A 27,821-nucleotide genomic window follows, 5' to 3' on the forward strand; every position below is an offset into this window, starting at 1 on the left:
GTTGGTTTATGAAATTTATTAGGATTGAATATGGATTTAAACACTACAAAATTAAATACTCAACCCGACCAATAATGGCGGTGAAAGGTTCTTCATCTTCGGGCTTGGTTTTTTGGGAGATATTTTTAGGTGTCTACACCTGCCTACTCTGAGAAACAAATAAAAGAAGAAGTTCAAAAACAAATAAATGCAGGTTTTAAGGTATCTAAGTATTCAAAATGGGTTGCCAATGTGGTACCAGTTCCTAAGAAGGATGGTAGAGTAAAAATGTGGGTTGACTACAAAGATCTCAATAAGGCAAGTTCAAAGGACGACTTCCCTTTACCACACATCGACATTTTTGTAGATAATACAACCAATCATGCACTTCTCTCGTTCATGGACATGTATGCAGGTTACAATCAAATTCTCATGGCAAAAGAAGACATGGAGAAAACAACCTTCATAACACCATGGGACACTTACTGTTACACGATGATGCCACTCGGATTGAAAAACGCGAGTGTCACTTACCAAAGAGCAGCGACTGCCTTACTCCATGACATCAAAAAATAATAATAAGTAAGGGCTCGCGGGAGTAATACTACTTTAATTAGCCTTAAAGTTTTTAAATAAATTTATTAAGTATTAACATATTTAACGACTTTTTAATTTCTCAATTTTAAAACTCACCACTCCTTTCCATCAATTCGTATCCTTTCAAAGAAATATTAATACACTTTAAATATATAAGTTTGATAGTTAGTATAGTTATTTCAATTTATAAATTTCATCAAAAATTAAAACAAATATAAACTAATTCAACATCTTCATCAATAACTTGTAATCTACTTCGTATATTTAACAAGACTATTGATCTAATCAATTACATAGTACATTGTATTGGGGTGAGCATGGGACGGGTACCTGTACCGTTAGTACTAACGGTTCGGGTACCCGATAACCAAAATCACTAAAAGTGATACCCATAACCGGAACTCATAAGTTCGGGTACCCGGATTTCGGATACTCGGATTTTCGGATCAGTTATCGAGTACCCAATAAGATATCCAATAATGATAATTAAATTTAATTATGTAGTTATTATGATATAATTTACAACTAATTAAAAACAGTACCATATGATCTTGACCAAATTATTAATAATATTACTAATCATTGATATTATAAAGTGATTATGAAGTAAAGTAAAAGTTTAGATTTATATTAATAGATTTAAGTAGGGAAAAAAAGCAAAAAAAAAAAAAAATACTTATCGGATCGGATCGGGTAACCGTTAATTTTAAAATGATACCTATAACCAAACCTGATAACAAATTATCGGAACGGATACCCGAACCATTATGGTTATCGAATCGGGTGCCCTAATTTTCGGAACGATTACGGATCGTTTTTCAGTTGTTCGATTTTTCGGGTAGTTTTGCTCAGCCCTTACATTGTATATAAATTTATAGTTAATGAAACAATATGATCAAGCTCACGTTCGACACAAATTTGAGCTTGAAATTGAACTTGAGCTTGAAATTGAACTTGAGTCGATCAAAACCCAAACTTGAATTTAAATTTACTGAAAGCAAATGTCTAAAGATATACAATTGTAGTATTGAGTTATTTTATGACAATAGAGAATCACATGAACTTTCAATTTGAGAGTATTAGATCGTTCAAAACTAAATCCATCTAATCTCGTGATGAGTTTGAAATTGAGCCTAGCTAACTTAGGGCATATTTGTTTCGGCTTAAAATCAGCTCAATTATGTTCAGCTCCAATCAGTTCAGTTCAGTTTAGCTCCAATAAGGTCAATTTAGTTTAGTTCATTTCATTTCAGCTCCAATCAATTCAGTTTGGTTCCTAATTTTCTTCTCTTATCAACAATTTATTTCAACTCAATTCAGTTCCAATTAGTTAAATGTAGTTCATTTCAATTCAACTCTAATTAGTTAGATTCAGTTTAATTTAGTTGTTTTTAATCGAAACAAAAAGTACTTGTTATTACCTACACCCCCCTCCACCCCCACTAAATTACCATAATATCTACCACCCACCCCCCTTATTTTCCTACATTTTCTCTCTCCTCTTATAAATCAGTTTTCTTCATAATTTTACTAACATTTGAAATTTCTCCCTCCTCATAATTTTACCACTTTCTCTCTCCTCATAATTTTAATTACCACTTTCTCTCTCCTAAACTACCACAATCTTCTAAATATTTCTTGAAAAATAAATCAAAATACTCTTAGATCTCTACTTGTAAAAGAAAAAAAAATTAAGAAACCAAAGAAAATTTCTACAAAAAAATGATCATCAATCAAATTGTAAGTTGATAATTTTGTTTATTTTTTTTAAAAAAGATCAAACCCTAACTTTTTGTTTGCCTTATTCTTCAATAATATGAAATTTCAATAGTTGTAGTTCATGATTTCTTATAATTTTACTTGGTAATAATGATTTCTTAATATTATAGTATAATGATGTTTTATATACTCTATTTTAAGTTGATTTAACTTGATGTGTGTGTTATTAGCCTATACAATTACTAGACAAAAAAAAAAATATTAAAAATAGAGTTCAATTGGCCTAAAATATATATAATGAATAATTTGATTTATTTCGTAGAATTATAGAAATGTAAATTTAGTTCGTAATTGACTTTTTTTTTTTTTTTTTAATGAATGTTCATTTTATTTTGGTAAATGTTCATTTATATACTAGTATATGATCGTTTACTTATTAATAAATCATTAGAATTCTTCACATATCTAATAAGAATTTCAATTAGAGTTTGTAGTTTATAATGGAAGTGATTCTTATTATAATAATTATATTATGTTACAAGAATTTTCCATAATTATATTATAATTTAATTAAATTGTTATTCGGTGAATTTTGGCTAGTACATTTATTCTACCGTAAATGTTCATTTTAAATTGACTTTATGTTAATTTGTAGAAGGATTAATGTTCATTTAGATAATATAAATGTTCATTTTCTAGCAATGTGTTCAAATTTGGTTTTGTGAATGATTATTGTCATATTTTGTTTAATGGAAGTGATTTAAATGTTGATTTAGAATACAATATATGTTCATTTATATTTTATACATTTTCATTCTCTTATATTGAAAGTTTTTTTTTTTTTTTTTATATATCTTTATAGTGTGTTCATCTCTGAAATCTACTTGTTATTCATGCGTGAATGTTCAATTTTGAATTCTTAGATTTCACATACTTTTGTTTGAAATGTGTTGTTGTTGTTGTTGTTGTTGTTGTTGTTGTTGTTGTTGTTGTTGTTGTTGTTGTTATTATTATTATTATTATTATTTATTTATTTATTTATTTATTTATTTATTTATTTATTTATTTAATCAAGTAAGGAGGTTGAAGGCAACATATATATTGCGCTCAGATTATATTTTTCATGGAAAACATACATATGATTAGAGTTACAAGAAGGAGGATATATATTTGATTATATGATTATATTTATTTGTTTGGTTCAATTTCATGTTTATGGAACAATTATATGTAATAGTATAGTTGTGCAAAAATGCGTTATCATTGTAATTAAATTAAAATATTATATTGGAAATTATTTGTTAACAATATTATATTTAAAAAAATAGAAATCCAAGACGCATGTATTTGCATACATCTTAATATGAAACTAATACATAACTCTTGAAATGAACATTCGATAATACAAAAATGAACATCTGTTGGAACACGGGTAAACAAAAATAAATATTAGATGATGCAATACTTCTTATAATAAAAATGATTAGAATGCAGTAATCCTTATAAATAAATTTGCTCTCATTTTTGTTCATAGAAAATTCTTAAAATTTAATTCAAAACATATATTAATTCTTAAAATTCAATTCAAAACATATATTCAATTCTTATGATACACAAATGAACATTTACTAATATATAAATGAACATTTTATATAAATTTGTAGAAAATTCGTAAATAAAAGGGGCGGGGACTGAACACGCGTGGAGGATAATGATGCAGGCAATGTTCCCTGCAATATGGTGCTGGTAAAAATTTGTAAATAAACTAACCCTTGAACCGAGCTTTACTTAGTATTGATCGAGTCAAGCTAGAGTAAAGACTGCCTCTAGGCTCTAGCCTCTAGGGAGGACCCAATAGAACATTGAAAAATCCGTTAACTCGCCATCAAAATTCAAAACCCTACCTACTTATCCTCCCACTAGTCACCTACTTCTACTCGAAACTTAATTCTCCTTCAACAATCTCATCTCACTCCACCATTGTTAATTTATTGACCAAATTACATAAAAAGTATAAAAACATCAAACTCCATTGCATCATACTAGTATAACACAAAGTTCAAAACTTTTATCATTGCAAAACACCTTCATTCAACAAAGGATTATCAAAAGCGGAGAAAACAATGTTGTGGGTGAGATCCATACGCAACACACTTAAACCCCAAATTGTGGGCTTACATTGTTGTTGGTACTCTTCATCATCGTCTGCTGCAGCAATTCAAGCTGAAAGAACTATTAAAGATGGTCCTCGTTTTGATTGGACTCGTCCTGAAATTCAATCTATCTATGATTCTCCTGTTTTAGACCTTCTCTTTCATGGGGTATTTCTACCACTTTTTCTTCTATATTTCTTCGCTTTTTTTTTACCTGAATTTGTACATATTATGTTAATTAATTGTTTTGTGGAAAACTCAATATTTGTTTAGAAAAAGTTGGGTTTTTTTGGGTGTATTTTTAATATGATATTGGGTTCTTTCTTGCTTTTGCATAGAATTAGTAATGGGTTTTAGACAATGTTTTGATTTTGTTACAAAAAACAAGAAGTAGTATTTGATTTGTGAATTTTGCTGTTAGCATTGGAAATTTGAAACTTAGATAGTTGAATAAGCTGCTAGTCTAACTTGCTAATTTAAATTATTCTTTGGGAAAATCATGAACATAAAGGGAATCAAGCATCTTCAATCATATACAAGTATTGCCTTTTTTAGGGAAATAATGATTTCTATGCAACAGTAACATGCCTTAGATTTTGTAGCTAAGTTGCAGTTACTGAATATTCTGGGATGTACAAGTCATGTACTTGTGGTTAGAAAGGTCAGAGAATTTCTAATTCATTCTTGACCAACTTTAAGGTATAGGATGACCGACAATGTTGCTATAGTGAGCTTCGAAGAATGACTTTGTTCGTTGCCGTTATTGGTTTGTATTAGCTGCTGTTTGCTTTGTACTGGAATTTCGTCGTGAGAACATGAATTCAGGTTGATTATTTAAGACAAATTTTCTAGTGAGTGCTCATTAATGCTACACCCTCTTAACCCAAAGTGCTGGATCTTTTAATAGTCCAAGTGGGAAGACTTGGACCGCCCACCCATGAACTGGTTGTTCCGAAATGAGTCGAGGAAGGTAGAATGAACAAACCATACTCCTTATTGGATCAGGAATGGGCTCAGAGATAAAGTGGCTCGAAAATGATGAGGTGCTACTAAAGGTTTCAATCAACATATGTTGTTAAATTTGTTTTAGCTCGCCAAAACATATGTGTCCTCTATATATGCAATCTTTGTTGGCATACATAATTTCCTCAACGTTTGCACCAATAACTGTGGTTTATGTTATTGTGTATTGTAATATAACAAACCAATCTCATCTGCCTGATCTTTATCCGTTGGCCTTTCACCAAACAGAAACATTGTTATGAGTTTGTCATGGGGACTTTTCTTTGTAGGCACAAGTGCATAGACATGCTCACAACTTCAGAGAAGTTCAACAATGCACTCTTCTCTCCATTAAGACTGGAGGCTGCAGTGAGGACTGTTCATATTGCCCACAATCTTCACGACATGGTACTGGATTGAAGGCGCAAAGAATGATGAATAAAGATGCAGTCGTAGAGTCAGCAAAGAAGGTGAGAATTTCTTCATCTTTCATGAGTTCCTTTTTAACATTTCAACAACTGATAATTGAATTCTTTATTCTAGAAGTATATGTAATTTTTTACTTTCAACTGCAAAATCATGCTCTGATTATACTATCCAAACTGCACTTGAAGATAAACTATACTATTACAATATCAATTGTAATTTGATCTTTTGGAACTAACACTGGCTCAATGGCAATACTATTGGGATCCCAATGCTCAGCTGGCTTAAGAATTTGAATTATTGAATTTCATTAGCTGGAGCAAATTGATTAGCACAATCAATTTTGTTTAATGTTAGCTACTATGACTTTCAATGGGTTTTCGTAGGCTTCAGATTCGGATTTTGCTGCATTACTATATTACTAAATGCCAATTTGGCTGATTCAAAAACACACTTCTTTAAGTAACTGCACATATGTTACGTTGCTTTCATCCTATCCTACTTTTACCATACATGGTATATTTTGAGAGACCTTGAGAGTAGGCTGTGGTAACTGCTAAGAACTGTATGATCTTTCTTCTATGCATCTTTGGATTATGTTTAGAAGGAGATTAATTCGGAAGTTTGCATGCCCATGTACCATATAGGATACATATTCTTATGAGATTCTTTAATGTATATAACATGCTGTGGTTGCAAAACAAAGATGTATTTGAATCTATGTGTTGTCAACTTATGCAGCTGTTGAAATCTGTTTAATGATTATATTTTCCTGTGGGAATGCTCTTCTTTGTGGAAGATATGTGACAAATTTCTTGTGCTTTAATTTTGACTATGCTCATTTGTCACTGATAAGATCAGTTAGTGACTATAATATTTTGGGTAGTTACTGAAAATGTTTAGTAGTGTTAATCCAAATGCATCTTTGTGCAATTTTTTCGTTTAAATCTTTATTGGTCTCTTTCCTAAACTATCAGGCAAAGGAGGCTGGAAGTACACGATTTTGTATGGGTGCTGCATGGAGGGACACAGTAGGAAGGAAGACTAACTTCAACCAAATTCTTGGTTATGTGAAAGAAATAAGGTGATGATAATCTATAATTCTGATTTGATGTGCTAGGTAATGATATATTACCCAATCTCCCTATGAAAGAATAAAAAAATTAAAATGGTATCACATAGGGAGTAATTTACATTATGATGCCATAATATAGCTGTTTTGCTAATTCAGATAACAATTAACAAATCAATGGATATAGCTTCAAATGTATTTTACTTTGATAGATAAAATTTGAACTACTAATATTCAATTATCGCTTGTATTTAATTGAGTCTATGTTTGACATCACGTGGAGGGTTCTTAAAAAAGATCATTAAACTCCATATTAATTTGATTTGCTGCTTCAGTGAAATAGTTTCAGGCAAGATGTAAATTTTCTAACTTTCTTTTCTGACAGGGAAATGGGCATGGAGGTCTGCTGCACCTTGGGTATGCTGGAGAAACAGCAAGCAGAGGATTTGAAGAAGGCAGGTCTTACCGCATATAATCATAATCTTGATACCTCAAGAGAGTATTACCCAAACATCATTACAACTCGATCTTATGATGAGCGACTCCAAACCCTTGAGTTTGTACGTGATGCAGGAATCAATGTTTGCTGTGGTGAGTTTCTACCAAAAAACATGAGGTGGTTGACATTATTTTACGACATTGGAGTACGAATTATTAGAAAAGTAACCCATTACTAAGTTGTTAAGTTACAGCTGCCTGGTTTTCTCAAAACATTGGATATTTGGATTTATCATCATCAAGTTGGTGATACTTTTACTCGTTTTCAACTGGTTGATATAAAGATTTGTTTGCTACAGGAGGAATAATCGGACTCGGAGAAACAGCCGAGGATCGAGTAGGTTTGTTACATACATTGGCTACTTTGCCTTCGCACCCAGAGAGTGTTCCAATTAATGCACTTGTCGCTGTAAAAGGCACTCCTCTTGAAGATCAGAAGGTAATATTATTCCCCCAATAATCCCTATAATAATTTGTGTCTTGAGCTCATTTCTTTTTCAATTTGTGCATTTATATATCACTATGTGTCTATGTGATAACTTGGGTGCCTAATTTGTAAAGATATCTGGTTGTGTCCCAGATAGCTCTTATATAGTTATATACTTCCTCCGTTTTTTTTTTTTTTTAGTTGACACCGTTTGACTTTTACACTCTTCACACAACACGCTTTGACTTACTTTTGTGGTTTATAGATACGTTAAACATATTCATGTGGGATCATGTTTTAATCGTTTCAATGTACATTTTATTAATATTCACTTTTTATAATTTCACAATGTTGATAATTAACGATATTAATCGTTAAAAACATGCGGTGGCAAACGTGATAATAGAAACTAGAAAGGTTTCAACTAAAAAAAACAGAGGAAATATTACAAAGTAGATTACCGTGATAACCAACAAGAGTTGGCTCAAGTGGTAAGCAACTTTATGTCGCTTAAGAGGTCTCGGGTTCGAGCCTCACTGTATGCAGAATTTTTTGTTGGGAGACTCACCCACCATAAGTCAGGTGTGCTACCCGAGTCGGATCCGGAGGTGAACCGGGTGGGCAACCTTAAAAAAAAAAAAAGATTACCATGATAATTTGATAATGATGAGTTGTGAAAGTGGCTAAACTAATCCTACCTTTTCATCTCATATGGTTCCTTTGAACCCTTTAAAATGTGTTTTTATGAAGGTTTTCATTACAATGCATGATCCAATTATAAGTTCAGAAATGTTTAACACAAGATTGTTAACTATTTGAATATTCAATCTATTTATGTATTCATCACGGTGTTCAGCCTGTTGAAATATGGGAGATGATTCGGATGATAGCAACAGCTCGCATAGTAATGCCAGCTGCAATGGTGAGGCTATCAGCAGGGAGGATACGATTCTCAGTGCCTGAACAAGCCTTGTGTTTTCTTGCTGGGGCAAACTCCATCTTCACTGGTGAGAAGCTGCTAACCACTGCTAATAATGACTTTGATGCTGATCAAAGCATGTTCGAGGTTCTTGGGCTGATTCCAAAACCTCCAAGCTTAGATGATGCAGAAGCAGATGATGCCTGCAAGGTAGCTGCATCTAGTTCAGGTTAGAAGTCGAGGCAATGTCTTCAATTTGTAGGATGCCTGGCTATTGTTTTTTTTTTATTTTTTTATTTTTTAAGTAATTGTACCTCTATATAAGTTGTTTTGTAACCCCTTGTCCCATCCCCATCCCATTCCCTCCCTCTTCATTTTTTTTAGTAGGTATAGATTGGATGTATGGAATTGAATTGAGTGTATTACGTTGTTATGTAGAACTCAAGAAGTATAAAGATTCAGAAGGTCAAATTTAATCGTAATATTTGTGAAGCAAGATTGTTGGGTATCAGTAGCAGATCTACATTAGACAAGTTGGGTCAAGCGACCCACCATTAATTTGAGAAAAAACATTAGGGATGGCTTTTTTCCGTTGCTAACTTTTAGGACTAAAAGTCGGTTGCTAATCTAAAAAAAAATGATATAGCAACTGAAATTTTGTTTGCTAAACCGGAAAAGATGCATTTTTTGTTTTTTTTTGAAAAATTGACAAACATAATTTCCAACTTTGGTCGTTTGCTCAAAATAATTCCAACTTTAGATTATTTTTAAATAATCCAAACTTTAGGGGTCACTTGCTTTTAATGAACCCAAGTGACAGAGGGTTTTTGTTTTTAGTTTTAAGTGACACGTTATAGGTTGAAAAAAAAATTTAGAAAAAAAAAAAATTCCCACAACCAACCTTCACTCAACCGTATCGGTCGGCCACCACCATTCTGGCAGCCCCAACCCACCCAGGCAGATCTGCCTGCCACCAACTCTGATAGAAACCAAAATTGTGTTCAACGGTAACCTGAAATCCCCTACCCAAAGACCCACCACCCAAACCGATTTCAACGAAAACCTGAAACCCCCAAACAACCTTCCCCCAGCGCATTAAACCACCAAATTGGCCCTCCCTCACCCTCGGAACCCTAGTGCGAGGGTCCCGAGGGTGGGGGGCCGGCGATTTGTAGGGTTTGGAGGCTACCCCAGTCAATCTCCGTGATAAACAAATTTAGTTTATCACGGAGTAAAATCGCTACCTCAAATAGCGGTTTTACCCATTTTCAGCGCAATGCAGATAAACTTGTATTTCCTCGGGGATTTGTGCTGGGTGTTTTTAGGGTTTGGGGTTGCGGCGGAGGTTAGGTGATTTAGGGGAAGGAGGAGAGAAGTGTCGTCGCCAGAGTGAGGGAAGGATGGTCTTGAAGCCAACGACGGTGTGGGGAGGTTTGGTGGCGGTGGTTGGGGGCTCCGGAGGTAGATCTATGTGCGACGGGCTGGGGAGAGGGTGGTGGTAAGGTGGTCGGTGGCTGTTTTTTTTTTTTGGAAATTTTGCAAACAACTACCAATTAAATGACCACTTTTGAGAACAATTACCATTTAAAATTTTCTTTTGAAAAAACTATCACAAAACACAAAAAGTTTGAGTAGCACTACCACATTTATTTTTTCCGGCAAGAATCTCCGTTTTGGGGGCATATTTTATAAAATTTCCCTTAAAAAACTCATATTAAATGACTGCATTAACCCCTAATTGGATTATACACTTCAATTGCCCCAAATCCCCCAATTTAGTAAAGCCCTAAATTACAATTTTTTACCATAAACCCTAATTTTAAGATTTAATTGAGAAATTAAATAAACTATAATGCAAAATTAATGATTATTGACATATAATTGTGTTCTACTATCGAAATCTCTTGTTTTCTATACCACAATTAATTGAAATTTAATAAACTAAGCTATCTCAACCGGAAATTCTTGCCGGAAAATTAAACGTGGTAGTGCTACTCAAGTTTTTGTGACTTTGCAGTAGTTTTTTTAAAAGAAAATTTTAAATGGTAGTTGTTCGCATTTTTTTTTTTTTTTTGTGTGTGTGTGTGTGTGGAAGTTTTCTTATTTTTTTTTTTTCAAGTTTTATTATTATGTTTATTTATTTTTTCAACAAATTGAGCGATGGCCTGTGTCACTTTAACTTGATATAATAGGTTGAGTGACCGGTTGGGATTATTTTGAGCGAATGTCCCCCTTGATAGGAATGATGTCTTTCGAACAAGTGTATTATTCCGATAGAGGTTTCGAAATTATTAGAAAGCTAATTATTCAGTGAGGTCAAGTGATCGGAATGCCTAGGTGGAGGCTGCTTCCGATAAGTGATATTAATGTATAATTAATATTACAGCTTAATCTTGACCGAACCTTTCGAGTCACACCCAAGCAACTAATGAACCAACACGACGAATTAATTCGGGAGGAATTAATGAGTCGCTCGAGTGTTGTGAACAAAGACGTCGGATTCCAAGCTTACAGCGTCGGAACCGAATCTTAATAGTCGAGCCAAAATTTAGGAATTGGCGAGACGGGAAACTACTTCAAGTAACAAGTAAAAACCCTAGTCGCGCGAAATGCTAGGGAAGCGCACCAAATAGAAGTGCGCCACATGGCGGCAGCCACCAAGTGGCAGCGCACCATGGTGGCGGCACGCCACGTGGCATCGTGCATTCGTGCCATGTTGGCAATGCCATGTGGCAACGAGCCGCTGACCTGGGTGGCGGGTCATGGACGCGGCCCAAAAGGAGCGGCCCAACCGAACCCAACTTGGGGGTTAAGGTTGGATGCTACATGGTTAGCTCACAATACGAGCCGAGGACCTGGGTGGCGGGTCATGGACGCGGGTCAAAAGGAGCGGCCCAACTGAACCAAACTTGAGGGTTAAGGTTGGGTGCCACATGGTTAGCTCACAATGCATATGAGTTGCCTTGGAGAGCAAGTGAGGAAGTGGTCCTCACCTAACCATGTGACACTTATTACTTTGTTATTCCTTAGTTTATTTAACTAATGATTGAATTCAACATTCTTTCCATGTGGGGTCTTTTTGTGAAAAAGTCCTACATTGAAAGATGAGTGAAATTCACAAGGAAGCACTCCTTATAAATAGCCAAGGCATACTTTGGAATTGTTCACTTGAGTAAGGTGTTGAAAAAGGCATCTCGAGTAATGTTAAGCCTAGAAATCCATTGTACTCTGTATATAAACAACAGATCAGATGAAAATTTGTACACAACTTATAGCAAATATAAATAACATTTAGCACTCTTTTGCGCGATCTAGCAAAATTAACCCCTAAAATAATATTAAAAAGAAAAAAAACAATTCAAAAAAAAAAAAAAGCAACGTCAATTTTGTTGTTCAAATTTCAAACAGTGATCTAGTAGGAATGAGCAACAATAGTTTGATAGAGACGAAATTACAGAATGTAAAAAAAAAAAATTACATCAGATATATCCAACAGATATAGAGAGTACATCTTAGGGAAGATTCGAACATGTGATTCAACGTAGGAAAGCAAGCTTGGTATCATTGAAGTGTGTGTGTCTACGAAACAATAGCACCTAAATAATTGAGGTGTTGTATGTGGTGTTGTTCTGCCATTCAGCAAACATAAACTAGAAAATTGTCATAACTCAGCTTCCTGAATAAAACTAGAAAATAAAAGGAAGAAAAACCTTGGCATCTTTAGGGAAGTCCTCAAACTTAGACATATACCACTTCTTAGTAGAACAACTCCGACCCAGCAGATACAAGGTTGTTCCGGCTGTGAAAGCGAGGGTATATGGTGTTTGAGCTATGCAAGAAATACCAACAAATCCCAACACCTCAAACAAATAATGTGGGCAAAGCACCAAGTCAAACAAGCCGCCCTTGGGTATCTTATACTCTTTCTCACCTTCTCCCCTCAGTGTAGCGAGGATGTAATGGTGGTACAAGTTGCCACCTATACCCAATAGAAACAACCCAACTCCAGGATATGTCAGGTCGATAGATGGCTCTGGCAATTGTCCCGATAGGTGTTGTGCATAAATCATTGTCACTGTGGAGATGAAGTAACTAAGAGCAATTGGGATTGCGGCATGAAGAGCAACCCCACTACCTCCAAATCTGTGAACAAACAACACCTACAAAGCAGAATACATGTAGTATTAGCAGGAAAATTCACAATCTAGTGACCAATGCATTACATGTGCATAAGCTAATCCATATGATAATCAAAGCGCTATTAAAGTTAAATTACAATTAAACACTGTTATAACTTCCTTATAATTGTTTATAATTACCAGCATCAAGAATTCAGGACGAACAACATTTAGATACAATAGTCAAGACGAACATCATTTAGATTTAATAGTCTGCAAAGAGATTAAGAGATTTCTCTTTTACGCTGCATTGGGTGATGACAGCTACAAGAATACAAGCCAATAATTTCTGTTTAGTCCCTTTATTAGGGAAGAAATAATTGCTGCTCATAGTTATTCTACAAATGTTTATTAACAAAATAACAGTAAGCAATATGCATTAAAACAACTTTGTAACCAAATGAACCACTTGAACTTCTTGGATTAGTTCATAAAGTAGGACATGAACCAAACAACAGCGAATAGATATGTGTAGTTTTCAGAGCAAATAGCATAATGTATAACATATCAGGTTTACTATGTAGTACATAGAATTATCACAGCATATACAACTTTCTAGGAATTTGTAAATCTCAATATGGGTAGCAAACTCTTATTTAATCAAACGAGAAAAGGAGTAGTGTACTTTGATCTAAGTGGGAGTAATACAAAAAATATATAAAAATAAAAATAAAAATAATAAAAATAAAAAAAAAGAACTACGATCAACATTACAGCAAATATTTCAGGTGATACCCTTATCATATGCAAAAACTTCAGAGGCAGCAATAAAGTCATATTTTCCATGTTATTGCAGAGAAGCTCGGAACACAATGAGCTTTGATTATGATGCACTCATGGCTGAACACATACAAGTTTGTCTAGGCTTCATACCAAATCATGAACAAAATTCCACATTTTTCTGAAAATTTTGAAAGGCCACCTTAGTTTAAGTCAATTGATCTCCCTAAAATGCAGTAACAAAGAATGTATTACAACATACATAGGTCGCCTATGCTTCATGCCATACCACGTGCATCATTATATGAACCTCCTAAATATCATACCTGCACTTAATATAGACCGATTCATCACAAACTAATTCATCACTGCCTAATAGGGTTAATACTTGGAGAGACCAATTCATCCCATATTTTCCATGACATATACTAGCCCTTTGCGGAACTATACTGATCATATTATACATTAGACTCATCCAGTCAACTGAGCACAGATTGCGAGTTAAATTTGGAAAATTAATGAAGCTTTCCTATCACCATAAACAAGTGAACTAGCAAGGGCTACATCCTCACCTTTGTGTAAAATGGGCTACATTCTTACCAATATTCATTGTCTTGTTGAACGACATTATGTTTAAAACAACAAAAATTAATTAGTAATTAGACTAACAGCTAACTGCTAATGTTATGAATTTCACCTAATATGGTGATTGGTGAATTATTGATACAATAAGGGTAATGTGAACTTCAATTATATACCCACTTAACAATTCATAAATCAAAGAACTTTGATCATTTATTATTGAGTTACTGAACTTTGAGAATTCAAGATTCAAGGGATATCCCTTGTTTTTTTTTTTTTTTTTTTTTTTTGGTGTTTAGAGAGCCACAAGGGCGGGTGATGAGTTTCGATCCCAGTATCACTGGAAATCAGGAGGGGAGCTCTAACCACTTGAGCTATCCTTCACACTAAGGGATATCCCTTGTACACCCGCACTCATTATTATTTATTTATATTTTATGCTCCTTCGAGCTCATTTTCCATTTTAGGCCGTCCTTTCCCATACGGCTCATAGAGGGACCAACCAATATAAATTATATAATCCCACATAAATTATTTAAGGTCCCATCAAAACTTAATAAAATATGACTACAGGTCAAACAATTAAAGATGGGGCTATGGGGCAAACAATTAAAGACGGACGGGCGGACGGCATATAATAGTAACAAGATTTGGCTGAAGTCACTCATCACATATTTCAGATGATACCCTTATAATATGCAAAAACTTCTGTAGTACTATATTGTTTAATAACCAAAAAAGAAATATAAATATGAAATTCTAACAATTTTACATGAGAATAATAATAATAATAATAATAATAATAATAATAATAATAATAATAATAATAATAAACTAAAATCAATACAACAACAACAAGATCCGCAACAAAGCCTTAATCCCAAAATGATTTGGAGTCGATTAACATCAATCGTCATAAGGAATCATATGATATAAAAATAGTAATGAAGAAATATACCAAATGAATCAATATAATCAAATTACCTCAAGTACCCTCTTGAGAAAATGGATAGTAAGAGCCGAACGAAGCAACAAAAACCTGAAACCTTCATCAGGGAAAATGAAAAAGGAAGCAACCCCAAATAAAAAAGCAGGAGTATAAAGAAAAGCCATCCCAACTTTGCTAGAAATTATAATCTGTTTTTGTTGGATTTTATTAGGAACATTCCAATTTACAAACTTGGAGTATTGTAAATGTTTTCCCCTTAATTCAGATAAACCTGCATTTGCGAGTGAACCAAAGCTTATGAATGACATAGCTGTCACAAAGATTGATGGTGGTGGTGGGAATAGGAAACTCTGCAACACATTCATCATCTTCAACTTTTTTTTTTTTTTTTTTTTTTTTTTGGGGGTGATTCTTTCTGTCAAATTTGAAATTTGGCTAATTTGAAGGATTGGAAATGGTAGTGTTGGAATTCATTTCAAGGTTGAATTAATTAGATGGGATAGTGAGACATAATTATAAATGCATAATAAATGTAATTAGTTGGGGTGGGGAGGATCATGTATAAAGAGAGATAGGGTTATTATGAGGAGATTGTGAACAATATGGAGGCTTCCTAATCTATACTATCTATCTAAATCTATAAAGTAATCACTAAATGGGAGATTTGGCATTATTTTGTGAAAAAAAATTTGCTTCAAAATACTACTCCGTATTTTTTTTATAATTCTATTACAGAAATTAAAATTCTTTTAATAAAACTAGCCATTTATAGGTATATTATATAAATAATTATTTTTAATATATTTATATTGGCAAATGAATAGTTTATAGAGGAGAAGAAGAGGTAAAAATTGAATGCAATTGTAGTAGAAATTAAATGGGAGGAAAGTAAACCAAACAACATTCAATAATTTATACATGTATTGAATTAAAGTTTTATTTTCATTTGAGAAAAGAGATTAAATAAAGAAATATTAAATGAAGTGACATGTGGCATTGGAGAAAAAAAATGAAATATACATGTGGTATTATAGGAATGATGGTTTTTATTTTTAAATACTAAAAGTATAGATTTATTTATATATATATGTAACACATTAATAAATTCAAATTTCAAAATAACAAAAAAAAAATGTTACATGAGTCATTTAATTTTAATTGACTATTATTAAGGGGGTGTTAAATACCGCCATCCAAAATTATCAAAATCGCCAATATTTAGTGTGAATGGACAATCATGTCCTTAGTACTTCACTACTATCTTCCCTCTTGCCATCAATCACTAACACCTTGACACCACCACCCTAATTGACGACTAACACCACCACCACCCCCACCACACTGGACGGCGACGATCACCACCGCACTAGCGACCCACCACCTTCCCTCTTTTTTTTTTTTTAAATTTCAGATTTTCAGGCAATCGCGGTAACCAAAGCCCAAAATCAATTACCGTGTATGGTAAACGAAGCCCAAAATCGATTACCGTGCATGGTAACCGGTTTTGGGCTCCGGTTACCACAGAATCGATTAAGGTGCACGGTAACCGGAGCCCAAAACCGGTTACCGTGCATGGTAACCGGAGCCCAAAACCGGTTACCATGGGCTCCGGTTACCACACACGGTAACCAGTTTTGGGTTCCGGTAACCGGTTTTGGGCTCCGGTTACCACGGTTGCCTAAAATAAAAAAAAAAACCATCACCTTCACGCCGACCAGGGAAGGTGGTGGGTTGTCATAGAAGGGGGTGTGGTGGGTCGTCAGTCAAAAGGGGTTGTGATCGCCGGTTGGAAGGGGTTGTGGGTTGCCGGAAGGATGAAGGGATGGTGAAGTAGTAAGGATATGATTGTCCATTCACATCAAATGTTGGCGGTGGTGATCATTTTTGTTGGCGGTGTTTAGCAATCCACAATAATAAATCTTATTTTAAAAGTTAAATCCATGCATTGCACGTGGCCAAAACTAGTTATTTTAAAACAGGAAGTTTAAAGGACACTAGTCATATTCCTGTTTTTGCATTTTTTTTATTTTATTATTTTATTTTTTTTAAGTTTCAACTAAAATGTTTAAAAAAAATTAATTACAAAAAAAAAAAATCTCATCTTTATCCTAAATGATTACAATCCTTTTAAAATATCAATTTTCATATGTACATTCATTATATAAATTTTCAGTTACACAAAAAAATTAATAATATTTTACCTTCCCTCTCTTTCACTGATTTTACCATTCATCTCTTTCACCCAAAGTCTATAATTTATATCAATTAAAAAAGAATTATTTTCATGTTGTATACAAATATCAAAACCTAATGGTGGTATTGAATTTACAGGAGCATTCAAAGGTATTTTCTCGATCTACACTTTATTTACACTTTGGTTTTTTTTTTTCCTCGAATTTCTTTTACTTATTCGTTGTTTTTGAATTCTATTTTTTAAACAAATTTTTCCTTACAATTTGTGTAGGTTTTCATAAAAATCTGTATAAGTTTTTTTTTTTTTTTTTTTTTTTTTTTTTTTTTTTTTTTTTTTTCTATTTCAATGTTAAATGGTCAATTTTTTTTTTCCATTATTTTCAATATTTTTAAATTTTATTAATAATTACTTTTTTCAGATCTGATTTTTATTAAATTTATATAGGATTTTAATTTTATTTTCAAATGCTTTTAAATTTTGGATCATTTGTGTTTAATTGTTTATTTAAAACAATTGTGTTTACTTGTCTAAAAAAGAGAAGAAAAAATTGTGTTTACCGTTAAAAAAAATGTGTTTCAAAATTTCATCTAGTTTTTTAAAAAAGTTTTCGTAATTAATTTACTTTACTGTGTCAAAAAAAAAATTCATTTTACAATGTTTAACGTTTGAGTTTGTTTTTTTACAATCTCAATTATAAATTTAATTTGTGTTACTTCGTTTTTGTTTTCTGATATTTTTTTTAAGAATGATTTTTGTAAATTTGAATTAGATTTGTGCAACAATTTTTTTTATTTGATTTTTTTTTAATACAACATTTATAAATTGTAACTATTATAGATGATAAATTGTTTAAATTTGACAGACTTTTATGTGTATTGTATATTAAAAATCTAACCTAACACTTGTTATAATATTGCCAATTACTATAAGATTCGGTAGTAATGTTTACACGCACACACACACATTGTATATGACGTTGAGATCCCATATTTTTATTTTTTTTATTGATGTTTATTTTTTTAAAAAATAAAAACTCACAATACAATGAATAGTCGCGCATTGTGCGGGTTTACGACTAGTTCATAATTGTATCAAGTGGCTTTTTTGGAAATTTTGTAATAACGAATTTTATTTGGTTTCTTTTTTTTTGGCAGCAATATTTTTTGGTACTAACAAAGGGGTTTTTTTTTTAATTTACAGTGAGAACAACAAACGAAAAAGATAAGCTTGGACCTCATAATGCAACGCAGAAGCTGCATAAGTAGCTCTAACCCCTCCACCCACAAACTGTATCTACACCAGGTTTCCGAAAAACCCAACCTACCCCAACTAGATTATCAGAGGAAGACCAGGACTCGTCACACACCAAACTAATATCAAAGGGCAGTCTGAACTATCCCCAACCAGCCAAGACAAACATAACAAAGCCCTCGATGACTGACGAACAAAAGGAATACTCGTCCGACAAAAGTCAAGAGCTTGCAATCCCGTGGTTCTCTAGGTTGCTGCAACGGACAACACTGAGTTCGGGGAAACCGACAAAGAACGAAATTGAACCTCATTCCTAGCCATCAGTTAAATTGCCCAGAGAAATGTAAAGAAGCAAGATAGACCCCCCAATTCTTAGACGCCACTAAACCAAAAGGCAAGCTAACAAACCATTGAGAAAGCGATTGATCATGGGGACCCTAAAGCTGGAGGCCAAGCTCACCACAAACCCAAAGATGACTAGTAAATGAGCAATCCCTAAATAGATGAGTAATAGTCTCTTCTACCTGGTATGGGATTAACATGAAGACCCCGGAGAACAAGCGTAGGAGCAAGCGGGAAAGCATCATGAAGCAACTTCCATCCAAAAAACCTTCCACTTGGGAAGAAGGGGAAGGCCCCAAAACTTTCCCCACCAACGAGGACCAGGAGTTGAAGCCACAGAGGAAACACGTTGTTGAATTAGGAGGGCATACACCGATTTTGTAGAAAACAATCCATCCCGAGTATACTTGCAGTAGACAATATCATCCATTAGCTGTTGAGGACGCTCAAGAGCCAAAATCCGACAAACCGTAGACGTAACAAACAACCGATAGACCATAGAGGAATCTTACGCGAAGAACGCAGATCAAGAAGATCTGAAACAAGAATTGGAGAATCTAGCAATTTCGAGACACCAGGCTTAACCAGAATAGGGCTCCCCAGAACCCAGTCATCGAAAAATACCCTAACATGCGAACCATTACCCATTTTCCAAGCCAGCCCCTTGGCCACTGTGGAAAGACAATGATGCAGGCTACGACGGGACCAAGAGGGATGATAAGGTCCAACCAAATTCCGAGGAAGAGGAGAAGGATACTTTGCAAACATAAGCCGAGATACCAACAACTGAGGGTTATGCATCATCCGCCAACCTTGTCTAGCCAAAAGAGCATAATCAAAACACACCATACTTCGAAGGCCCAGACCCCCTAGACCTTCAGGCAAGTGTAACAAAGAAATAGGATGAATAGCCATGCCCCTACCCGAACCAGAAGAACACCACCAGAACCGAGAGAGAAGAATCTATCTTGTCAGTGATTGTAGCCGGAACTTAAACACCGAGTGGATATGATTAAAGGATGCCACAAGGACAGAATTTATGATCACCAATTTTGCTGTTGCCGAGAGGTGAAGAGTCACAAAAGAAGATAACCGACTAACAACCTTGTCAATCATAGAACCAAATTCGGAAACCTTACTCTGTCCCAGGTCTACAGGAAGTCTTTGATAAGTGCCTAAAGAAGACTCTGCTAGAAGATGAAGATTTTGAGCAAGGTAATCCTTATGGAGAATTAGGACTAAATTTAACAAAAGATTTCCGACACCCTGACAAGGGTTAAATCGGTCGCTACAATCTAACTCTCAATCAAACAATACTTATACGAACACCCTATAACCAAGTACAATGGCAAATAAAGGTTCGGTCCACGAGGAACGAGAGTAATTGCGAATCAATCTTAAACCTAAGCTAGTTCGAAATCAATGGAAAAATGGTGTTCTAAAATACTACTAATAAGATGGAATAAATCAATAAACTAAGACACTAGGGAGAACGGGAATTCACCAAACCATCGGTAACTACACAACAAGGAATCACAGAGACAAACGGGATATGCAAAGACTATATGTCTGATCAATATCATGTGATAGGAAGACAACGGGCAATACTAAGCTTGGATTTCTCATGCACTTAACATTACTCGATACATAATCAAACCACATTCAATAATGAAATACTCAATTCACAATCTCTTGTTCAAATCAAGGATATCATGCAATCAAATTCAAGATTCTAGGTTAGCTACTCCTATTATAATGAATTAACATGCAATCGCATATAATCAATTTAATCACAATCCGTTTATCAAAATCAATCCTCAATTACATAGATTACCTAGGCCGGGTTTCATCCCGAAACCCTAGCTAGGAGACTACTCACACATATTCATAATCAAAGCAATAATGAATTCCAAAAGCATAATAGATATAAACATGAATTCTGATTAAGGAATAATAAAGCTTGATTAATAAACAAGAATGAATAATACCAATTGTATTGATGCGAATCAATGGAAAAGTTCAGAACTTTGATATCCGTCGTCAATGAATAATACAAAGAATCTTCGCAAATCTTGCTTCAAATCAATCCAAGAAAACTAAAATCTCTAGAAATATCACTAAGAAAACTAATGAATCTCTAATACTAATAACGTTCTCCAATAACTCTCTACAAAGGCTCTCAAAACTATCTCTAAAACTGTCTTCGGAATCCTCTTAAAGTTGGGCCTTATATACGTCTTCTAATGCGGAGAAGTTAAGCGCGCAGTTAACCCTCGATCAGCACGGCCGTGCTAGCTTGTCAGTAAGTAAACCGAATTTCTTCTTCAAATTGGCACAGCCGTGCTATATATGGCACGGCCGTGCAGCTTCCTGGCACGGCCGTGCTAAAAATGACACGGCCGTGCTGAATATGCTCTAGCACGGGGCTCATACTGAAGCTGACACGGGCACGGGCAACATCTGGCACGACCGTGCTAATGCCCTGCACGGCCGTGCAGGTGCGTGGATACTGACACGGCCGTGATATTGGCTTGCACGGCCGTGCTGCCTTGCCTGGGGTTGCTTGCTTATAGGCCAGCACGGGTGTGCCTATGGTAACACGGCCGTGCTGCCTGTGCTATGTAATCAATGCACGACACTTGAACTTCCTTAACTCCTCGGACTCCGGTCAAGGCTAGCTCGGTTACGCATCAAGGGCTCGGGATCCGATTAAACTCGGTTGATATTACCTAAAAACACATCAAAAACAAACCGAAAACCCGTGAAGCACGTAATATGGGGAACGTAAGCATAACAAGGTAATAATCGGCCAAAGCGGCCCCAAATACATCCAAAATCATCCTTAAATATGCTCTAAAGCGCGCCCTAAAGTGCGCTTGTCAAAACCCCCCAAGCTACACTTTTGCTAGTCCTCGAGCAAAAACCAAGGGATACACACACAAGATCAAATAAACTATGCCATTGCGAACAAATCAAATTAAGCACGGAATGAAATCAATGGATCCTACTTAGAACAACCATGCACGGAAGGAAAACTCACTCAAACAAGCAACGAGACACACAATCCAAGATATCGTTGATCAAATGCGAACAAGACCTAAACCAAGCATAGAGAACAAAGAAATCATGCTTCCCTCTAAACCCGACCAAACCGGCCACGTCCTCCCCTTTTGCTTCAAATCACCACCCTAATTGGCCCCTCGTGATTCCTCGAAGGAACCGGAAGAAGTGATGTTTTGAGGAAATAACAAAGGTATCCCGACATCTCGATTACGCATAATCTTTCCATAGGGTTGAATGGTATCTCCCTCCACCGTTTGAGAACCGAACACCTCTAAAGTCTAAGGGTCTTAAAATGGTTGTAATGTATTGGCAATTGGTAAGGTAGGTGGAAACAATTTAAAAAAAGTGGGGTTAATTCCTAAATGAAGCGCAAGAATCACAATTCTCAAAAACAATAGTTCAAAAGATGTAATTCACTTTCCACAATCTCATTGATTCACATTCTTACACATCCCAAATTATCCATATAATACACACTCAAATGACCTCTTTCAAACTTCAAAACTTTATTTATGTGTCCTTGCCTTTTTCACAATTCGGACGGCTTTTCTCTTCTTCTTTTTTTTTTCTTTTTTTTTTATTGATGGCAAAAATGACTTTCACATTACATATTTACAATTAGGCTCACTTTCACACCTGCTCAAACCAACTATCAAACTTTATTTCTTGATTAGTAAATAATAAGCTCAACAAACCTATCTAGGTAAACGCTTCACAACTAAGGGTTGGTAAAACATTGTCCATCGGGTTTGTAACACGGTTAACCAAGAATGGAATTAAAGCTCAATATGGTTAGCAAGTAAGATGATGTAAAAAGAAAATCAATTTGTAACAAAACAAAAGGAACAAAATAAGAAAAATGAAAAAGGTGCCCTCTTCCTCCCTTAAAAGTGTCAAGTCAGTCTCGGGAGCTACTAGTCAACACAAAGATCGAAAAATGCGTAATCAAGGATCCAAATATGCCACTCAACAAGAATGATGAAGGCTAGAACAAATAAACCTCACGGGATCTAACAAATAAAGCAACTACCAATCAAGGGGGTCAAATCCACAACCGGGAAGCGACTCCATCTTACCACAGCCCAAAGGCATAGAGTTTCACATGACAAAAGTGTTCTATTTCTACCCTTCGCCTAGACTCGTCCACATTGATCAACAATAGACTCGAACTGTGTATTCATCACTGGCTTAAGTGGAAATAGACATTCCATACACATTCATTCACATTTCGAATCCAACATGAACAATATTCCAAAATTTTGCAATTAGACAAGTTTATTATGATCCAAAAACATAGGAAAAGACTACGAGGCATATCATATAAGCTAAACCACACATCCTCATAGCAGAAGCTTTTCCTATCTAACACAAACATATGTACAACTAAGCCAACTGAATAAGTTGAAAGGCACATAACGAGGCATAAAAATCACATAAAATCCCAATCGACAAACAAGTGATCGAATGATATCAACATCAACGATCCCAGGTTCCTTAGAACCGATCAAACATCCTCGAACCATTCAACTTCTTCCTAAACTAAACTATCCTAAGCACACAAAAAAAAAAAAAAAGATCTCACCAAATTTGCTTCCCGGGAGCTCCAATTAACGGCCATAGCATCGTTCTTCAAACTCATGTCGCGTCTCGAATGTTCCCAATCTGCAAAAAGGAAAGATATACTAGCAAACAAGTTAAGGTTAGTCTAGGAAAGCAGTAAATCTTTTTTTTTTTGTTTTAGAATGAATACAAGTAAGACCCCCCCCCCCCAAGCTAGAATCAAACATTGTCCTCAATGTTTATACATCAAGGACTTACAATAGTAAGGAGAGGGAGGTAACTAAAGGGAAAGGGAAAGGGATCACGAGCTAGGCCCGCCCGGGCCATAAGGGAAACGGGAGGCCATATCATCAACACTCCTCTTCAGGTCTCTGAAGGCGGAGGTCATATCCTCGTTCGACCGGCGCAAATCCGCTACCTCGAGCTTCAAATCTTCCATTCCTTGGCGGAGCCAGGCGAAGTCTTGCGCCGGGATCTGCTGGGCCGCATCCGGGCCACCCTCCTCGTCATCATCAGCATCGTCACCTCCTTGGCCCCCGTGGGCCTGCTCATCCCCCTGGTGAGGCTGGGGATTGCGGTCTACATACTCCGTGCCTCCGTCCTCGTGCCAGGCGAAGTCGGGGTCGAAGATCCAGTTGTCTTTGTTGTAAACCACCGTCCTCTCCGGATCGGGCAAGTAGGCGTATGGCTTGCCTGCTACGAGCCACAAATAGCAATCCGGCTGGGATGTCCCTTCAAGCCACTGCATGGCTCTCAAGGTGCGCATATCAAGCCTCGTAGTGCCTGGGATAGCCTGCAATTCAGAAAAATCAATCCCATTATATTGCGCAAGAATGGTGATCATGCCACCGATAGTAATATCACCCCGACCCCGGGCTACACCGTCGAGGTGGTCTAGTAACCACGCTCCCATGTCTAGACGCCCGTCCCCACGGGTGAGGTGCCAAATAAACTGTAACTCCCTAATGGAGACTACACCCGAACTATCTCCTCTAGCAAAGATAGTAGAGGAGAAGGTCCTGTGGGACAACCGAAAGGCGGGATTGACGATGGAAGTCGCCTTATCCCGACGGGGATCTCTATCCATTTTCCCCGTGATTTGCCGCCAAAACAACCCGGAGTTGTAGTGTTTTGAGTGGCCATCCTTAGGACCATATTTCAGGTCGGATGTCCACCCAAAGGCGGCATTAACTTGGGCCACCGACATTTGAATGGTGCCCGAGTTCATTAGTTGAAAGGACAAGTACCGGGGTGAGTTATTCTCATCCCGATGCACGTACAAAGAAGACAAGAATTCGAGGGTAAGCCTCTTGTAAGTGAGAGCATGCATGGTAAGGAAAGAATCAAAGTTGGTAAATGAAAATAGTTGAACCATGTCGCTTTCGATCCCTAGAGCCCTAGCGGCTAAAGGGTCGTAGAACTTGGTAGGCCGGATCGGTCGGTGGGATAATCCTACAAATTTGTCCAAAAAGGATGGGTTATTAAAAACAATACCCATGGTGTCCACCGTGGGTGGAACCATGGATGAGGATGCATCGTCCCGACCCGGTCTCCTAGTCGATGTCTTTGTTCTAGGCATGTTTGATTCAAGAAATTAAGCACAATATACCAATTAACAAGCAAGAAACTATCCTAGCATGCAATGTACTACCCTAACACTACTAGTTCACCCAAACTTGCAACAATAAAGCACAATTCAACAACAAATATTCAATAAAACGAATGAAATTGGACAAAAATTGCGAAAATCAATGAGTTTAAGAACGAATTCACCGAGGACTCCACGAAGTGGAGTTGTGGCGAGCTCAAAGAGGGCCGAATTTTGCGTCCAATCACTTGAAAAATGCTCCAATGCAAGGAGGGTGCCGAGATCTTGAAAGAAAAATATGGGGAATTAGGGTTTGATTTGAGGAATTGAGGGAGGAGGTTGGGGGTTTGGGTTAGTTTAGAGAGAAAAAGGGTAGGAAAGAGTGTTAGAGAGTTGTGGAATAATGAGAGAGTGAGTGAAATCGTGTTTAAAAAACACGAAAAACTATCCGGAACCCGCGCTGCACGGCCGTGCTATAATTGGCACGGCCGTGCTGAGGTTTGGCACGGCCGTGCCGAATTTGGCACGGCCGTGTTGGCTTGGCAGGCTTTTTTGCGAAATTGAATTTCAAATGGCACGGCCGTGCTAAAATTGGCACGGTCGTGCTATTACTTGACACGGCCGTGCTGCTTATGGCACGGCCGTGCTAGAATGTCAGTGGGATTTTGAGGTTTGGCACGGCCGTGCAGATTGTGGCACGACCGTGCTGGATTCTGGCACGACCGTGCTGGATTCTGGCACGGCCGTGCTGTCTGATGGCACGGCCGTGCTGTCTGCTGCAGTCTGCAGGTTTTCTTTTCCTTCAAGGCACGCATCACTCTCTTCATTCCGACTTCTAACCAATCTTCTACCTGCACAAAAACACACAAGAGCACACAAAACTCACACAAATTAGGAGCTAAACCAACTACAAAACAAAAGAAACTACTCTAGTAAAAGCAAGAAAATCGGGTTGCCTCCCGGAAGCGCTAAGTTTAACGTCGATAGCTTGACGTGGTCACATTCAACTCTTGTGACCGCATTCGAACACATCTATCACACCAACATGGGCTCCCTCATAGTATGTCTTCAACCTTTGCCCATTAACCACGAAGGATTGCAATCCACTAGAATCATAAAGCTCAACCGCACCGGAAGGGAAAACATCTTTGACAGTGAATGGACCCCTCCATCTTGACATCAACTTACCGGGGAAGAGCTTCATCCTAGAGTTATATAAGAGGACTTTGTCACCAACATTGAACACCTTCCGCTCTATCTTCCGGTCATGGAACTCCTTAGATCGGGACTTGTATAGGTTCGCACTGTCATATGCGTCCATCCGAAGCTCCTCCAATTCATGAAGGTCCAACATCCGTTGCTCTCCCGCGCTTGCTAGATCAAAATTTATCTTCTTGATAGCCCATTAAGCGCGGTGCTCTAGTTCGACCGGGAGGTGACATGCTTTCCCGTAGATCAAGCGGTATGGGGTGGTGCCTATTGGGGTCTTGAAAGCAGTCCGGTATGCCCAAAGTGCATCATCAAGCTTATCGGACCAATCTTTCCTATTCTTCGCCACTGTCTTCTCAAGGATGGACTTTATCTGTCGATTGGAGACTTCCGCTTGCCCACTAGATTGAGGGTGATAGGTTGTCCCGAACCTTTGATGTACTCCATTCTTTCGAAGCCTCCTTTGAAAGGCCCCATGCACAAAGTGTGACCCGTTGTCACTTATAACCGCCCTAGGAACCCCGAACCTTGGAAATATAATCTTCTTGAAGAGTTTCACCACCACCTTGTGATCATTTGTAGGGGAGGAAATTGCTTCCACCCACTTAGACACGTAATCCACAGCCACAAGTATGTATTGGTTCCCACGGGAGGAAGGGAAGGGTCCCATGAAGTCAATGCCCCACACATCAAAGATCTCAAGTTCAAGTATGGGTTTTTGAGGCATTTCATTCTTCTTGGAAATGTTTCCACTCCGTTGGCAAGCATCGCAAGTCTTTACAAATGCCCACGCGTCCCTAAAGATATGGGGCCACCATAGCCCACATTGCAAAACCTTTTGGGCTGTCTTATTAGCCCCCATGTGACCTCCGCAAGGGTCGGAGTGGCACATTTTCAGCACACTATGAACTTCTTCCTCCGGAACGCACCTTCTTAGGAGACCATCTACACCTCTCTTGAACAAAATTGGATCATCCCATATGTAATGCCTTGCATCTCTCCTAATCTTCTTCCGTTGGTTCTTGGAGTAATCGGGGGGAAACTCCTCACAAGCCAAGTAGTTTACCAAATCCGCAAACCATGGTAGAATCTTCTCCTTGAGGAGGTATAAAACATCATCCTTCAACTCATCACAAATAGGCAGCCCATCATCTTCTTGTTGCTCCCTCTCCATGCGCGAAAGGTGATCCGCAACCACATTCTCGGCTCCCTTCTTGTCCCGGATCTCCACATGAAATTGTTGTAAAGAGAGGACCCATCGAAGGAGGCGTGGTTTGGAGTCCTTCTTCGAAATTAGGTACTTGATGGCAGCATGGTCGGTATAAACAATCGTTTTGGAACCAATGAGGTAGTCCCAAAATTTCTCATATGCATGAACAATGGCTAGGAACTC

At 36.7% G+C, this 27,821-nt stretch overlaps 2 protein-coding genes across 2 annotated transcripts; one reads left to right on the top strand and one right to left on the bottom strand.

The window, feature by feature from the left end:
- Positions 1–4,132: 4,132 nt before the first annotated feature.
- Positions 4,133–9,284, top strand: LOC110737400 (biotin synthase-like). The gene is made up of 6 exons (XM_021917756.1): positions 4,133–4,616; positions 5,741–5,920; positions 6,854–6,960; positions 7,334–7,539; positions 7,746–7,885; positions 8,730–9,284. The coding sequence occupies exons 1-6, from the start codon at positions 4,419–4,421 to the stop codon at positions 9,024–9,026; spliced, it is 1,128 nt and encodes a 375-aa protein (XP_021773448.1). The 5' UTR covers positions 4,133–4,418; the 3' UTR covers positions 9,027–9,284.
- Positions 9,285–12,176: 2,892 nt separating this feature from the next.
- Positions 12,177–15,918, bottom strand: LOC110737401 (very-long-chain enoyl-CoA reductase-like). Its single transcript, XM_021917757.1, has 2 exons — positions 15,257–15,918; positions 12,177–12,952 (listed from the first exon to the last, which is right to left on the bottom strand). Exons 1-2 carry the CDS (start codon positions 15,587–15,589, stop codon positions 12,479–12,481), a joined length of 807 nt encoding a protein of 268 aa, XP_021773449.1. The 5' UTR covers positions 15,590–15,918; the 3' UTR covers positions 12,177–12,478.
- Between the last annotated feature and the right edge of the window lie 11,903 nt (positions 15,919–27,821).

The sequence above is a fragment of the Chenopodium quinoa genome, unplaced genomic scaffold, assembly GCF_001683475.1.
Source record: "Chenopodium quinoa cultivar QQ74 unplaced genomic scaffold, ASM168347v1, whole genome shotgun sequence".
NCBI lineage: Eukaryota > Viridiplantae > Streptophyta > Magnoliopsida > Caryophyllales > Amaranthaceae > Chenopodium > Chenopodium quinoa.